This window comes from Pinus tabuliformis, chromosome 8 (assembly GCF_031772625.1).
Source record: "Pinus tabuliformis cultivar Carrire ecotype Pingquan chromosome 8, CPIR1, whole genome shotgun sequence".
Lineage (NCBI taxonomy): Eukaryota > Viridiplantae > Streptophyta > Pinopsida > Pinales > Pinaceae > Pinus > Pinus tabuliformis.
Window position 1 is genome coordinate 1,786,035,236 of NC_142294.1, and position 17,401 is coordinate 1,786,052,636.

At 39.0% G+C, this 17,401-nt stretch overlaps 1 protein-coding gene across 2 annotated transcripts in view; it reads left to right on the forward strand.

The window, feature by feature from the left end:
- Positions 1–17,401, forward strand: part of LOC149243345 (protein STICHEL-like 3) — a 169,548-nt gene that overhangs the window by 37,574 nt on the left and 114,573 nt on the right. The window contains exons 2-3 of one of the 2 annotated variants that reach the window (XM_089374490.1): positions 5,003–5,228; positions 14,249–17,104. In XM_089374490.1, the coding sequence (XP_089230616.1) occupies positions 14,822–17,104 (2,283 nt within the window). In that variant the 5' untranslated portion in view covers positions 5,003–5,228; positions 14,249–14,821. Of the gene's footprint in view, positions 1–4,834; positions 5,229–14,248; positions 17,105–17,401 lie in introns of those variants that run through there. The other variant, XM_089374489.1, reaches the window with a different exon arrangement.

Consider the following 17,401-nt stretch of genomic DNA (forward strand, 5'->3'; position numbering starts at 1 on the left):
CTGACTCATTGTCATTGTCAAGCAGTAGTCGGGTGGTGGGAGAGTGAGCCAAAATGTTGTCAGTCAACTGTACTGTCCTTGAACGGAAGTAAATCCAATCCGACCACATTATCATGTAAAATACAAACCATCTCAAATTGAATAATGGAGCCTCCGACATACCGTTAATTATTGATCTTCAATCCATAACTACAACAATCACAAACCCATAATAACTCTATAAAGATTATATGCAAAAAGGTCATATTCAATTGTGATGGTTATTTGACGATGCTTCCTCATGGGTATCAAGAAAGCGGTGATTTTCAGTTGGACACCTATCCGAGTTTCTACACACATTCTAGGGACAAGTTTCTACACACATTTTAGGGAATAGATGTGAAGTCTGAACAATTCATCTAAGAATGATCAGTTTGCCAATAACGAAATCATTCTAATGCCAAAAATGAAGTTTGCGTCTTTGAAGACACGAATCCCACGTAACTATTTGTGACAAACCCAGGGAAGAACGAATGCCCAAATACCTTGCAATGATGTCTGTTAGAATATAATTCCAAGTTGTAGGAATCAAATCTATCAGTGAATCCAAAATTTGTCTTTCATTACTGACCACAACGCCTAAAGCCGAGTAAAAAGATCAGATCTCAGTAAATCAGGGTCGAATTAACCGATCCTGCTCGGCACTCATATACAAGACATAATTATTGGCAAAGTACTTGTTAACCATCTTTGAACCATTTGGGAGTGGGATGCCTTGAACTTGCTTCACCTAATACAAGTAGCAAGGCAAAGTTGGTGAGATAATTTGAAGGACATTGGTTTAATGTATTATTTTCTAGATTTGGAGGTGTGGTAAAGTCCAAGTAAAGAGTCTTTAGAAGTAAATTTTATTTAGAAAAACATATTACAAATATTAGATATCATTTTTGGGATTCAACTGCGTTAAGTAAGTCATTCAAAGTATGACCATTTCCATGAGAGGTAGTCGTAAAGTGACTAATTTCTCATTATTTTTGAATAGTTCACTTAGCACTCATTGCATCGGGTGATGCTCACAGGGGTGAAGAAGTGGGATTGAAACTAGTGAAATGTGGAGAACGAATCACATAGCATCAATCATCACTTCCGGGGCTTGCACCCGGTAACCAGGACTTCCCAGGAGGTCACCCATCCCAAAACTCCTCTGGCTCAAGCACGCTTAACTGTGGAGTTTTTCCCCACAATCAAGCCCACTTAGCTTGCTACCCCATTTGCAAAACCTTAGCAAGTATTGTGCCTCATGAACCATTCAAGTAGAGATCCCTTGACTCTTTTTTGAATTTAAGTATGGGGGATTTACGCAGTGCATTATATTAGATATCATTTTTGGGATTCAACTGCGTTAAGTAAGTCATTCAAAGTATGACCATTTCCATGAGAGGTAGTCGTAAAGTGACTAATTTCTCATTATTTTTGAATAGTTCACTTAGCACTCATTGCATTGGGTGATGCTCACAGGGGTGAAGAAGTGGGATTGAAACTAGTGAAATGTGGAGAACGAATCACATAGCATCAATCATCACTTCCGGGGCTTGCACCCGGTAACCAGGACTTCCCAGGAGGTCACCCATCCCAGAACTCCTCTGGCTCAAGCGCACTTAACTGTGGAGTTTTTCCCCACAATCAAGCCCACTTAGCTTGCTACCCCATTTGCAAAACCTTAGCAAGTATTGTGCCTCATGAACCATTCAAGTAGAGATCCCTTGACTCTTTTTTGAATTTAAGTATGGGGGATTTACGCAGTGCATTATATTAGATATCATTTTTGGGATTCAACTGCGTTAAGTAAGTCATTCAAAGTATGACCATTTCCATGAGAGGTAGTCGTAAAGTGACTAATTTCTCATTATTTTTGAATAGTTCACTTAGCACTCATTGCATCGGGTGATGCTCACAGGGGTGAAGAAGTGGGATTGAAACTAGTGAAATGTGGAGAACGAATCACATAGCATCAATCATCACTTCCGGGTTTAACCAGGACTTCCCAGGAGGTCACCCATCCCAGAACTCCTCTGGCTCAAGCGCGCTTAACTGTGGAGTTTTTCCCCACAATCAAGCCCACTTAGCTTGCTACCCCATTTGCAAAACCTTAGCAAGTATTGTGCCTCATGAACCATTCAAGTAGAGATCCCTTGACTCTTTTTTGAATTTAAGTATGGGGGATTTACGCAGTGCATTATATTAGATATCATTTTTGGGATTCAACTGCGTTAAGTAAGTCATTCAAAGTATGACCATTTCCATGAGAGGTAGTCGTAAAGTGACTAATTTCTCATTATTTTTGAATAGTTCACTTAGCACTCATTGCATCGGGTGATGCTCACAGGGGTGAAGAAGTGGGAATATATTTCAGTTAAATATTTATAATCTTACATCTTAAAAATAAATAATGTAGGATTTCAATATGTCCATAATGAGTGCATGTTTCATGTGTTAGATTCATTGTTGAAAGATTACATTATATGATATTCTTTGAAGAGAAAAGTTTAGTATAAGACGAGAATATGTAAAGCTAGCATTGTTATTCATTTTGTTTTTTTTATTTGATACATTGTGTTATATATTAAGATTTTATAAGAAAAATGAAGAAAAAGTATGGTATTAATTAGATTCTTTTATTTATATTTTAGATGAGTTTATCATAATTTTATAACTAATATTTATAAATTTAGTGATACATAAGTTGACTTATAAAGATTATCTATGAAATTAACAACTACATCCCTCTAATAGCTAAACAATGCAAACAAAATCAAACAAATTTTTGTGACAAATCATTTCAAGTTTTCCAAGGTTTGGTATTTCTATTTATGTGATCCAACTACCTCAAAATCTAGTTTTTTTGCAAAAATATTGGGGCATGCACTGAAGTACATTATTGGTCTTTCTTTGCTTAATTGACTAGTACAACATTGATCAAGATAAGTCCCCCCTAAACTTGTGATGTGTCTAGTATAGGTAATTATGTATCTACACATAAACTTTTTCCATTTTGGAGATAAAAACACCCCTTAAAGCATAATATCTATGAATCTAAGTCCTCTCTACTAAGAAATAATACAAAGAATACAAGCCTATTAGCTTACCAAGGGGCGTCTAGTGACACCTCCAAACTCAGAGCATATGAAAGCCCTTAAGGGTTTTCTCCAATCGGATAAAATGAGAAGCATAAGGATTTTAGAAATATATTTAATAAATGTAAAGAGGTTTGAATTTCTAATGAATGGAGGTATATATACAACCAATTTTGGATTTTCTTTTGTAGTTTTTTGTAGACACCCTTACACTTATATGAGAAAGAAAGATTAACTCCAAAACAAATTCTTAAATAATAGACAATGTTATTATCTCTCATACTTTGCCATGTTCAAGTCAATCACACTTGTATTTGAAATTAAACTTAATGTTTTTTTGCCATGTATTTGAAATTAAACTTAATGTTACTAACTACTACAAATATAAAATAAAATATTTACAAAAATTTAAAATCTTATCAATCAATCAACTTAAAATTACTAATTACCATTTCAAATCTCTTTAAATATCCCAAAATCTATCCATTAAAACTTTTAAAATACTATTTTTTAAAATCTTATTAATGCTGAAATAATCATTAATTTATTACTCCCTTGGCTGTAAACATCAAAGTCCCTCATCCTTTGATATGTTCCTTAATTCTGTCGATGCTATAATGCTAGCTCAGTGCATTTGTCCCCAAAATAAAGAGAGACGCTTTAAGAAATATAAAAAAGCATTTATACTCATCATTTCTTAAAAGCATTTATACCTCATCAATTTATTACTCACTTCGCTGTAAAGATCAAAGTCCCTCACCTCTATCCTTTGATGTGATCCTTAATTCTGTCGATGCCATAATCAAAAGAAAGAGAGACGCTTTAAGAAATACAAAAAAGCATTCATACCTCATAAGCTCAGTGCATTTGTCCCCACAATAAAGAGAGACGCTTTAAGAAATATAAAAAAGCATTCATACCTCATAAATTTATCCAATACAATCATGTGGAAGGGAACGCGTAAATTGAAACAAACATCGAATCACGGGAAAACAGAACATTGATCATAAACACAAAATGATTGCCAAATCCCAACCACTATATCGTGTCCTTATTAAATAACTAATATATGACAAGTTTTGAATTCGTTTCACACAGGAAAAAAGACACTATATTTTTATGACTCGGTGCAGGTATATTTTATACTTTAAAACTATATTATTCAATAAACATCGACCGAACCATGATTTTATAATCAAACTATGTTGCTCAATAAACCTCGAATCTCTAAAGCACATGTAATGATTCCCTCTTAACTCGTGCTCATGGCTATCCCACTGATAAATAAAACCGTAGTAAATAATTTAAACACCGAATCGAACTCACAGCGTCCCGTCTATTTGTCACCTCTATGCACTACTGATTAAAACCAGCTAGTGTTGGATTAAAAAGTATAATATTTATTGTATTGTACAATAATTGATAATGAGTATTAACTATTCAATGACCAAATGAACATTGATATAATCCAGTGGACATAATAGTTCTGGAGTTCGTTAGCTAATCAACCCTGGCGAGCAAATCCAATTTTAATGTCACTTAGAAGGGCAACTGCGGGTCACGCGTCACGTCTGCGACTGGAGAGCTGTCATTCTCCCACGTTGTCATCCATTTCCCTCATGATTCATTTCGCTTAAATTATTGCGACCAATTTTGCTAGTTTCTTATTTAATCATAAAAGAATTAATTAATCATATTTTCTGCCCGTCGCATTTAAAAATTGTTCGCTACTTATGTGCTTGATAGTCCCTGCTCTGATTAAGCGCCGGGCATATTGCTGTCAGTCTGTTTCAGTAGCATGGACTGATGGATTTGCAGGACATGCCTGACAGTTTTTTGTTATAAAACTGCCGCTTCTCACTCAGTTCTAAGTCGGGGGCTCTGGACAGGAATTTTGGAACTACTTGCGTGAAAGCCGAAGGAAATGCATGCGATCGGAGGAAAAATGCCAAGTGGGTCGTGGGAAAAAAGTGCCAAATCAGCTGCTATATTAGTTGCATTATGATACATCTTGAATATTTGAACCATTTTCGGTTTTATACGATGCTTTTTGAGGGACTGGACATTCAGAATCGTTTCCTTCGACATAAAGTAATGCAGATCACCCTTTGCAAGGTAATCTTTTCCTCTTTTTCAGAAAATTCATAATGTGGAGTTTGCTTGTAAATGTGAACATTGCCAGTTGTGCTTGAATGGACAGAACAATAAATTTGGAGTTTCACAATTGATGGTCGATGAAGTTTGAGGTTGTTTAAGGAGTTTGCCATCATGAAATATAAATTCTGTTAAACTTGCACGGTGAAAGTGACATTCTGTAAATGTTTACTTTTGTTTTGAATCAACTGTGGCCGATTATTCGATTGAGCTAGGAAGATTTACGTTGTGTCTGTCAATAATTTAACTTTTTGAGCTGTTATCTCGGCTGCATTCGAGGATTTGAACTTCTTTTGAAATTGCATTTAACATTTTTATGCGTTAATGCTGTTGCGCTTTATTGTGAAAACATTTGATTTCTTATTTTCTGGTCAGGCTACGCTGAATATTTTTATTGATTAAACAGTATTGGTAATATTTTGAGAACAATTTTGCAGCTCTGAGCTGCCGTTTGTGCTGGATTTGTGGTTTGAGCTACCTCTGCGCATATATTGTCCTTTTTTAGTTCAAAGTTTCTTTCCAACATTTCGTTATCGTCCTGCTCCGAGTAATCTGATTTCAAGATCTTTGATTGGCTTCAATGTAGACTTTTTAATCTTCTCAATGATTTGAAAATTTAAGGTGTCGTTTTTGATGAATTTGAGCCTTCCAATGTTTTTGAAGTGAAAACTGAGTTTGAGCTTTATTATAAACAATCTGGGATTTCTCTGGTTGCTCTGGATTATTTTCGATATGCTTTGATGGGATTGAATGGTAAGTTTGAGATTTTATGAAGAATTAAAAGCGTTTGGCTACTGCTCGAGCTGATTTTGAGTTCGAATTCCAGTTCACATTTATTATTGTGAACTTCAAATTTGAGCTTATATTGACGGGTTCAAAGTTTATGCCCTCAGTCTGAGCTATTTCCTTTTTCTCCGGGGAAAAATCTATATATCTTAATAAAAGAGTATGTGTTACCACATTCCAGCGTAGAGCAATAAAAAATGGGCTAGCCTTGGAAGATGGGGCCACAGGGTGTCTATTCAGTCAAAATTACATTTTCCTGGCCTCTATTGCATGTCACCCGAATGGTCCCAGAATTGCACCCACTATGGTTGGATAATTATGACTTCTTGCTGATAAATCATGTACAATTCCAGGTTATCTGTCATGATTGGTAGTTCAGAGGCAGCTAGGTATATTTAGAATCAATTACACCTTATGAGCAAAACATAGAGATTAGTTTCAACTTTCAACCATCAACACACCGTGGCAAAGAATAAATCAGTGCTCTGAAAGCCAGGGTGATGCAAGAGCATCCTGGTGACCCAAGAAACAACTAAGGCCGAGGTAATGTGATGAAGAAAGTGTGAACCAAAGAGTCTAAGCGACATAAGGTTGTGTGGGAATGCACAATAGGAGCATAGGTATGTTGATTGGAGTAGATAAGATAAGATTGTGAAAATTCTTAAATCTAACACATCAGAAACCCCTACTGCAATTTCTGGTTTACTATCTCCTACTTGTTCTTTACATTAACAAGCTATTTAATTGCATAAACATCGAAGTAAGCACAATTGCAGCCTTCACAGATATATAGATCATGCACTGAAGTAAACAGAAACAAGGACACCATTATTTTTGGACAATCGTCCCCGGAAAAACCCAATTTGGGAAAACCGGTGCAGCATATATAGAGGATTTGTATTATTAAGCAGAATTTTGAATACAACTAGGGTGCCAGAAATGGCTCACCCTTCAGAGAATATCCTTGGCAGTAGTACCTCTATCTAGAGACAGATATTCTAGAAAATTAGCAACCGGATGATCAATCCCATAGTGACGTTGACTATTCCTTGTGCTGGACAATGAAAGCTGCTCCAAACACTGCTTTGGAACTATGTCACCCTCTCCCAGCGTAGGATCTGTTGATCAACTCCCAGTCTATCCCACAGAATCTCCCAGCCCTGCCTCTAAAGCCCTCTGCGTCATCCTCTACGGCTTCTGCGTCAACCTCTACGACCCTCTGCGTCCTCTGCGCTAGCTCCTCTAGCCTTTGTGTCAGCCCTTCTTGGGCCTGCGCTACCTCTTCCAGCACTTCACTGCCTCTCTGTTATGTATTCTTTAGCTTTGGATCGAAATCCCTTGTTGAACTGCCCCTCAGTGCAACTGATCTCTAGCTCGATTTCCTCAGCAAACCCAACCCCGGAAAATTGAATTATTGATCTCTCTTGGTGTATCTCCAACTGACACTCAAGCCTCCTCTTATACTTTTCCTGTTGGCGATTCAACGACCGAGATTAAGTCCCTAATCAACGACTAAGATTAGATTTGGCTTGATCCTCGTTATTTAGAACTTTCTCACCCATATTATATTAATACAGATTAAAAATATTAATTATTTTAATATCTCTCCATCCAGGTGGAATTTCCCCAAATGATTTCTGGGCCTTGGAGATCTCATGTGCCTTAGCCTCTCCACCAATTTTCATGGCTAGAGCACATCTGATGCTACCAAAAATCAACACTCCCTCTTAGCGAGGAATGTGCTCTAGTAATGCTTCACCATAGAAACATCACACTGATCCTCCACATCGGTACCTGTGCTGATGCTTGGCCTGCTGCCTCACATCCTCTGCACTGCTACTTCCTGTACTGCTGCCCATGACACTGCCACTGCCACTGCTACATCTGTACTACAACTCCCTCTCAATATGCTGCATCATGCTGCCCATAGCATTGCCACTGCTAACTGCTGCACTGCAACTTAGTTACCGAGAAGTAAGTAATTGACTTCTCCCAACCACTGACATCCCGGTCAGTCTGGAAGCCTCGTGATGCTGAAGCTGCCTCTGCTGCTAACCCATGCTCCCTCTGCTGCCATTGCGCTGCTGCAACCGCTTTTGTGCCTCTCGTACTGCTGCAACCTCTTTTGTGCCTCTCACAGTGCTACAACCTCCAATGTGCTGCTACAGAACTCTGCACTCTAGCCCTGCCTTGCTGCTCCACCACACTTTGCTCCACCCGACACCTGTCATCATGCTACTGTAGTTAAGGGCTCTTGTAGCCGGATGTGATCCAAGAGTTTGGGTACCTCAAGGATCCTGTCCCTAGCTACAACTCGATGTCTCCCCACCTCTTCTCTAGAGGTGCATGAGCACTCATGGCACAATCGTCATCAGTCTCGACATCCTTCTCCGCCTTAGATGGAGCTGTCTTTGAATAAGAGGCTTCTCCCTTGCCTTTCTTTTTAGGGCATTGAGATGCATAATGTCCTAGCTCCCCACAATTGAAGCACTTGACCTTGGAGATGTCCTTCTTTTTCCTTTTCCCTTGTTGTCCCGCAGATGCTAGAGCCGCATCCTCCTTCTCTTTCTTGACTCGAACTCCCTTACCACTACTCCCTGCCTTGGTCAACCTCCTGATCTCTTCTTGTCGAAGAGTTTCCCACATCTCCTCCCAACTGGGGAGAGTCGCTTTGCCCAAGATGCTTTGGACAAACGTATCCTAGTCCTCGGAGATTGCATTCAAAGTAGTCCTGACCAGTGTTGCGGGGGAGCGGCCCCCCCCCCTCGCTCCCGCTCCCGATCCGCGCTCCGGGCTGGAGCGCGCTCCCGAAATCGCGATTTCGGGAGCGCGCTCCCTAAAAAATTTTTCGCTCCCTGCCTTTTCAGGAGCGTTTTCGGGAGCGTTTTGCCTTTTTTGCATTTTTTTTTTTGTAGTAATGTTCGAAATGCAATTTTTTTTGAAAGAAACAAATAGTTTTTGAGTGGGGCAACTTAATGATCAAGTCTAGGCCCTAGTATTGATATGCTATTCATGGTAATGTTAAATTCTTAAAGTAAAAGTGACATTTTCTTTAATTTTCATTTTCATCCTTTTACTTAAATTTTTAACATTACCATGAAATGACTCAGGATGTTTGAGAGTGGTTTCGTCCTCATTGGATTTCATATGGAGAAAGTAGAATTTTAGATTTCATTCAAAATCCAGCAGACTTATCAGTTTTTCAGGATTTCAGGATTGGGGGATTGCAATGTTTCCATTGAATTTTGTCATGTATTAGGGTATGGAACTCATATTTAATCAAGAGTACCAATCCCTCTATGTACCTTGATGTTAGTGACATTGGTTGTCCAACTCCTCTATCATGACCCTTCTAAAAATGTACGCATCACTCAAACAAAATCTTGACTTAACATGCTATGCTTTTTCTATCTTATGTTAATGCTTAGAGGGTGATATTAATGACAAAGATCCCTATACAGATACAAAGGTAATGACAAAGATACCTCTGGATATTAATGCTTGGAGGGTGATATTAATGACAAAGATCCTGATTTTGCAACAAGACTAAAAAATTAGACATTTCTCGTGGTGGCAAGAGGCCCAAGCATAAGAAATAGATAATAGATTTACTTCTCTTCTCTAGTTTCTAGTAGCTTTTATAGCTATTGACTCTTTCATATTTATTATGATATTTTTTTAAACAATATATGACAATTTAAGTTTGAAGTTGGCAATTATAACTCATTAGTAATGAATTATGAATATGATGCTTCATGAAAGTTGAAAGTTGTTTCATTTCGTTTCATTTTATAACATTTCATTTCATGTTAGATATTATTTGTTGTAATGGTTACACTTAGCTTACAAGTACAACTTTGGTGATCAATGATGATAAATGTTATATATTGAATTTTGAAAGCTTGAAACTTTAAGATTGATGAATCATGAGACTCAATATGTTGTATGTTACTATGTTACTAACTTGCGGACGTGGTTGATGAAGATTATAACTTCTAGATGATTGTTGTTATATGGTTCAATCTATGCTTTTTTATGTTTTTTTATATCTAATTCATCATTCTACATGTTTTTGTTGACATATATATATCAAAAATTAAAAAATATAAAAAATATATATATTTTTAAAAAATCGCTCCGGGATTCGCTCCCAAACCGGGAGCTTCTGAAAATGGTCGCTCCCGCTCCCGCTTCCGCTCCCGCTCCCCGCTTCCGCTCCCGCTCCCAAGTAACATTGGTCCTGACCATAAACTCTGGATCCGGTGTAGACCCCACGGAAGTAAGCTAGTCGCAAATTCCTTGCAACTTTAGGAGGAAGTGATCTATTTCCTCTCCTTTCTGCATTTGATATGACCTCAGCTGATTCTCCAACAACATCTTCCGCTGCACAAAAGAGCCCTAGTATAAGGTGGTCATGGCCTCCCACATTTCCCTTGTTGTGTTCTTCTCAGCAATATGTGGTATGACATGATCTTTGACCCCGTCGGATCATGCATTTCGCCTTTGCTTTGGCCTCCTCATACTTCTCATTAGCAGCTGGGTCAACTGGGATAGCTATGGTTTTCAAGGCATATTCCTTGATGCAATGTTTATCCAGGATTGCTAGGATCCTGGCCTTCCAGATGACAAAATTGGAAGCCCCGTCCAATTTGTCCTGATCCCTCAATCTGTTCACTGCCATCTCTGCTCCTCTTCTAGACTCCCTCTAAGTCTCGACTTCCCTCCTGGAAATCCTCTTGCCAACTGTCGAATCACTCCTCTCCAATCCTCCTTTGCCGCTGCAACTCAGATCTGGATTTCTTGGCTAGAAATTCGTCGAGGTAGTGCTTCTCTCTGCCTTGGTTCCGTCTCCTTAGACACTGTTCTGCACAAACAGAAACATTGTCCCACTAGCTTCTCAAATCACAATCTGCACAACTCCCTTAGCCCCGAAAACTAAAGAATTTGAGCCCTTCTGGGTTTGCGCAATCATAATGAGAGCTGGATCAACTCCTCCTGGCCTCATTGTCAATCCTTCCTAGCTGAGAAAGATGACCGAGCACTGCGTAGGCCTGATCTGTCCCCCCTCTGCCTCAGCGTTGGCTCTCCTCCTAGCTCAGAATGCTGACGCAGGTTCTGCATGAGCCTCTGCGTCACCCTCTCCTCTTGCAGCTTCAGCTCTGGAACAATGCTGTCTCTCGGGATAGCTGCTTCTGTTGCAAATTTTTCAGATTTCTTCCGCTGGTGTCTTCAGTCCTCCTGTGATCTGCAATGCTCTAATACCATGTGAAAATTCCTTAATCTAACACATCAGAAACCCCTACTGCAATTTCTGGTTTACTATCTCCTACTTGTTCTTTACCTTAACAAGTTATTTAATTGCATAAACATCGAAGTAAACACAAATGTAGCCTTCACAGATATACAGATCATGCACTGAAGTAAACAAAAACAATAACACAAGGGACATCGTTATTTTTGGACAATCGTCCCCAAAAAAACCCAAGTCGGGAAAACCGGTGCAACGTATAGAGGGTTTGTATTATTAAGCAGATTTCGGAATACAACTAGGGTGCCAAAAATGACTCACCCTTTAGAGAATATCCTTGGCTGTAGTACCTCTACCCGAAGACAGATATCCCGAAAAATCAGCAACCGGATGATCAATCCCATAGTGACTTTGGCTGTTCCTTGTGCTGGACAACGAAAGTTGCTCCAAGCACTGCTCTGGAACTGCATCATCCTCTCCCGGCTCAGGATCTGTTGATCAGCTCCCAGTCTGCCCCCACATAATCTCCTAGCGCTGTCTTTGAAGCCCTCTACGTCCTCTACGTCAGCCTCTACGGCTTCTTTGTCAACCTCTACGGCCGTCTGCGTCCTCTGCGCTGGCTCCTCTGGCCTCTGCCTTAGCCCTTCTTGGGCCTGCGCTGCCTCTTCTAGCACTTCATTGCCTCTCTATTATGTATTCTTCAGCCTTGGATCGAAATCCCTTGCTGAACTGCCCCTCACTGCAACTGATCTCTAACTCGATTTCCTCAGCAAACCCAACCCTAAAAAATTGAATTCTTAATCTCTCTTGGTGTATCTCCAACTGACTCTCAAGCCTCCTCTTATACTTTTTCTATTGACGATTCAACGACCGATATTAAGTCCCTAATCAACGACTAAGATTAGATCTGGCTTGATTTTCATTATTTAGAACTTTCTCACTCATATTATGTTAATACACATTAATATTTTAATTTTCTTAAGTTTAGAATTAGTGTCTCATTAAAAATATTACTTATTTTAATATCTCTCAATCTGGGTTGAATTTTCCCAAACGATTTCTAGGTCTTGGAGATCTCATGCGCCTTAGCCTCTCCACCAAATTTCATGGCTAGAGCACATGTGATGCTACAAAAAATCAACAAAGATAATATAAGATAATTATATTTATGTCCAACTATTGACCACAAAGTAGGTCAAAGGGATTGTCGAGTACAATGATGTCCATACAAAGTGGGAGAACCAAACAGTTTCCTATAAAAGATAAAATGCATGAAGTAAACTAACATCTGGCCCTAGTGCAGAGGATCCAAGAACTAATAGGTTTGAGGATCAAACCCATCTTTCCTAGCATCCAAAGCTGAATGAAGAACACTGAAGAAACTCAACAAAGTCTGTTCGCCCGATGAAAAGTCGGTGGAAAGTGCAGACTATCCACTAAATCGTTCCCTGGGGGAGTTCGCTCGTTGTTGAGGTGTGGAGGACCTATTCCATCTCCCAGGAATGGATTTGAAACGTATCTGTTGCTGAGATCTCGTGTAGCTGGGTAAGGTCCCACGGATCCTCACTGATCTAGAGTCTGGATGTGTACTGGTATCCATCAGTCTCTTGTTGCCCCTGTCTGAAGGTAGTACCCTGAAAAATGTCGTGATCCTCTGTGTGGGGTTTGGTCTGATGGGAGGCTGAAGAATATGTGCTCAAAACCTGAGAGCCTCTTGCATATATAGGGCCAAACATCTCTGGTCGGGATACCTAAAAAAGTCAGTGAGGGTCTGAGAATCTCTGAACAAGCAATGGAACCTTCCTTTGGTCTATCATCCAAAAATGAAGTGCACCTCGGTCTCCACTTCCTGTAAATAACATACCTGGCAGATTTTGTTTGGTCTATCAATCTGGCGGTCCGTCTCTACCTGAAGTCTATGAGAACCTACTCTGGAGTCTGAACTGGCCTAGAAGGATGCAAAGAGCAGGCATCTAGTGGCGAAGCGTATACTGGGGTCGAACAATGAGCCCATCTCTCAACTCCAAGAAGTGCTCAACATAGTAAGGGTTCTGTTTGCCTAGGTGCTAAGGCTAGCAGAAGAACCCACAAGACAACCACTTTAGCAGATTATTAATTATTTAACTATTTCCTAAAGTTAACATTGGAAGTGATTTTCTTAGTGAACAATGATATATAAGAAGGTAAACAATTCGGGTAGACTTGATCAAAACTTTGTAAACTGGGCTGGGATCAATGAAAATATGACAAACTTGGCTAGGCTCAGTCAATCAAAACTTGATACATGTGGCTGCACTCAATCAAAAGCTGGCTATATTTGGTCAAAACTCAGCAAATTTGGTTAAACTCAACAAGCCAGGTGAAACTTGACAAAATTCTGTTAAATCTTGCAATAGAGTAAGTTTTATTGTGTGTATTTTGAAGCTTTGTCATTTCTTTCAGTATTTTTTAGGCCTTTCGATCTGATTAAACTCTTCAATGGAGTTTCTTTCTGAGCTCTCTTATGCGTCCTTGAACTGCAAGATTGCTGCCTATAACTTTCATTAATAATGAAAATTCAATTTTCTTGTAACAGTCCAAGCATTTTCAGATCATATCGAACAACTTTGATTGGATTGAGTAGTATTTACCATATTCCGTGTTTCTATGGTTGATCCTGACATTTCAACCCTTTTGAGGATCCAGAGTCCAGACTTCTTTCAAGCTCATATAAACTGCTGAAAAGTTAAAATCTTCAGTATCTTTCTCATATAAATGAGCTTATCTCTGTTGTGAATATTTCGGATGGTTTGGACTGGTTTGAAATTCATAAATTTGATCTCTGTCCATTTTCAATTTAAGTTTTGTGTATGCTATTGTTTTAGGGATTTAATTTGGTTTTGAAGTTTCTTGACTGCTCTGGATTCTAATCATTCTTTAACCAATAAAATCTCTTTTGTTGCAACAGTGCCCCACTTGCTCAGAATGGCAGAGTTAAACGTTTCTAAGAATGGTCACTGTCTTTACATTGAGTAATTTCCATTGGTGATGGCAGAAGCAACATCGTCCAGATCAAGCATTTGAAATTGGATCAACCATTCTATTCATATTCCCTATCGTAGAATTCAAGTATTGTGATTATAGACTCTGGGCTATTTTCAAACTGTCAAGATCAGGTAAACAGATTGAGATTTATGATTATCCCATGCGACATCCAAATGATTGTGTCTATTTGATGAAATGAATTGTTTCTTACAAGTGGAGGAAAATGAAGTCTATTCCATAGCAGATCATGGTATATTTGATACCTGTTACACACTTAAGTCAAATGGATAGAAATGGTGATTTGTAGTTTGTTCTTGGTCCTTCTGTAGCAGTGTGCCTAGCTTTTCATTGTCGTACTTGTAATATTTATCTGTCTTGGTCAGCTTTCCCAAAATGCCTGCCATTTTCCTTATATCCACATGTTTTCATATTGTCCCCGATTTTACTTTGAGATCTCTTAGAGCTGTACTCGTTATAGCACAAGACATTAACGTTGATGACGACGTTAACCTCTAGAGGCAAGTACAAAAGTATCTCTGAGAAGGGTTCAAATATTCAAGATCACTTAAGAAATCATGCACATTTAACTAACTGTATTCATTTGAAGCATCACATTCACATGCAGAAATCAAAAATCATGTTGGATAAGAGCTGTTCAGTGGAGACCTCTCTTATGAAAGATTTGACCATTCTACAAAGGTCACAATCTCTCAGGGACCCTTCTACAAGTCCATCATGGAATTCTCCTATCATAGGATCATTGATGAAGAAGCTAGAAAATGAAGGTGCATTTAAGAAGAAAGATCTTGGAGGTATGAAGCCTATGGGTGGTGATTTTAGGAAAGGGTCGAGAAGTCCTCTAACTGCATCTCCCCTTTCTCAAAGTGACACATCTAGGAAAACAAGAGGTGTAGTAGGAGGAAGCAGTGCGAAAGGTTCTGTGGAAGCTGATAGAAGACAAAGGAGAAGAAGGAAACTGATTGGTTATGGTCATGCAGATAGTAGGATAAGACAGATGGAATTGAAAAGAAATGGGAGGAAGAAGGGTTTGACTCATGAAAATTGGAGAAGTGATTCTGAGCTTGGAAGGAAGCCTAAAGCAAAGGATTTGTGCCGAAAAGATAGGCTGTCAAGTGATGCATTTCATTGTCAAGGGAGAATGGAACCTAATGCAGATTTAATGACATTACCTCCAAGAGGCAGGAACAGGGATACTAAAGGCAATATATCAAATACTTTGGATGGTAAGTTGAAAAACAGAGCAGCAAAAGATCTCAAGGTTCGTTCTCCGCACCTCTTTCAAAATAATGACTGTATAAGGAAAGATAGAATCTGTGATGAAGAAGCGGAGACAGGCTCACCAATTGATGATAAGGATTGTTCAACTTCTCACTTTGACTCACATTATCACCCAAATTGTCCCGCAGGGGAACTGGACAGGTCAAAAAAACACAAGTTAAAAGGCATTAAGAGGTGCATTCCCGGAGAAGCAGGAGAGCATTTTGAATATTTATCAGTTTCAGTTGGTTTGAACTCTGGTAGTCGTGGTGGGATTAGTAACAAAGATTTCACAGGTTCACAAAAGGCTGGACCTCAAGCAGGAAGTGGGAAATCAACAGTCATTGATATTCCCAAAAAGGGCTGTGGGATTCCTTGGAATTGGTCCAGAATACACGATAGAGGCAAAAATATATTGGATTTGGCAGGTAGGAGCCTCTCATGTGGGCTTTCAGATTCGGCCACACGAAAAATTGAAGGGCTTGTGTCACAAAGCTATTCCAGTTCTCAAAGGGAGTTTTCTGCTGCATTAGAAACATCTGATCATTCTATTTCTTCTTTAGATTCTGATTCTGAGTCGCTTCCCCTACTAATGGAGCCAGGTGGGTCTCAGGAAAGTGCAGATACAGATACACAAGGAAGAATGCTTTTAGGTGAGCTAGATCTCTATGCTGACCATAAAATTCGTCTCAGACAAAATATTGACATGGTTTCTGAAACTAGATTGATCGGCCATTTGGGACATGGACAAGATATTATGGGCAGTGATTGTTTGAGATCTCAAGATAGGTGTAGGAGCTTGTCTCAGAAGTATGTTCCAAAGACATTTGGAGAATTGGTTGGGCAAAATTTAGCTGCCCAGGCTCTCATGAATGCTATAGTGAGGGGAAAGATTGCCCCAGTTTATGTGTTCCATGGTCCTCAAGGAACAGGTAAAACATCATGTGGTAGAATATTTTCAGCAGCCATGAACTGCCATTCTCTGGATCTGTCACGTCCTTGTGGACTCTGTTGTTCATGTTTAACTCAAAGTCTTGGTCAGAATTCAGATGTAAAAGAAATTGGTGGCATTGGCTCCCGGGCATTTGAGACTTTTCAGATAGCCCTTGACAATGTGGTTACTTATTCTCCATCCTCTCGTTATGGAGTCTTTATAGTCGACAACTGTGATACTTTGGCAAGTGATGACTGGAATAAATTCTTGAAAGTACTTGATGAAATACCTCGGAATATAGTCTTTATTCTCACCACTTCAAATATAGAATGCCTACCCCATACTATTCTATCCAGGTGCCAGAAATTTTTATTTCCCAAATTAAAAGAAATTGATATTGTGAAAAAATTGCAGGCAATTGCATTGCAGGAAGGTCTAGAAATAGATAATGATGCATTAAATCTCATTGCATCAAGGTCAAATGGATCTATGCGTGATGCTGAAATGACACTCGATCAATTGAGTCTTTTGGGGCGAAGAATATCTCTTTCTTTGGTCCAGGAACTAGTAAGTATGTTTTACAATCTTCCAAGTATATGATTTTATTTTCTTTTAATGAAGACTTAGTAAAGGAGCTAGTAATGATTATGATGTCCTTTTTGGAAGTCACCCTGCTAGATAAAAGCTTAGTTTAGCTTACAAAGCTGTAATGGCAAACTGATATCTCTTTCTTTGGTCCAGGAACTAGTAAGTATGTTTTACAATCTTCCAAGTATATGATTTTATTTTCTTTTAATGAAGACTTAGTAAAGGAGCTATTAATGATTATGATGTCCTTTTTGGAAGTCACCCTGCTAGATAAAA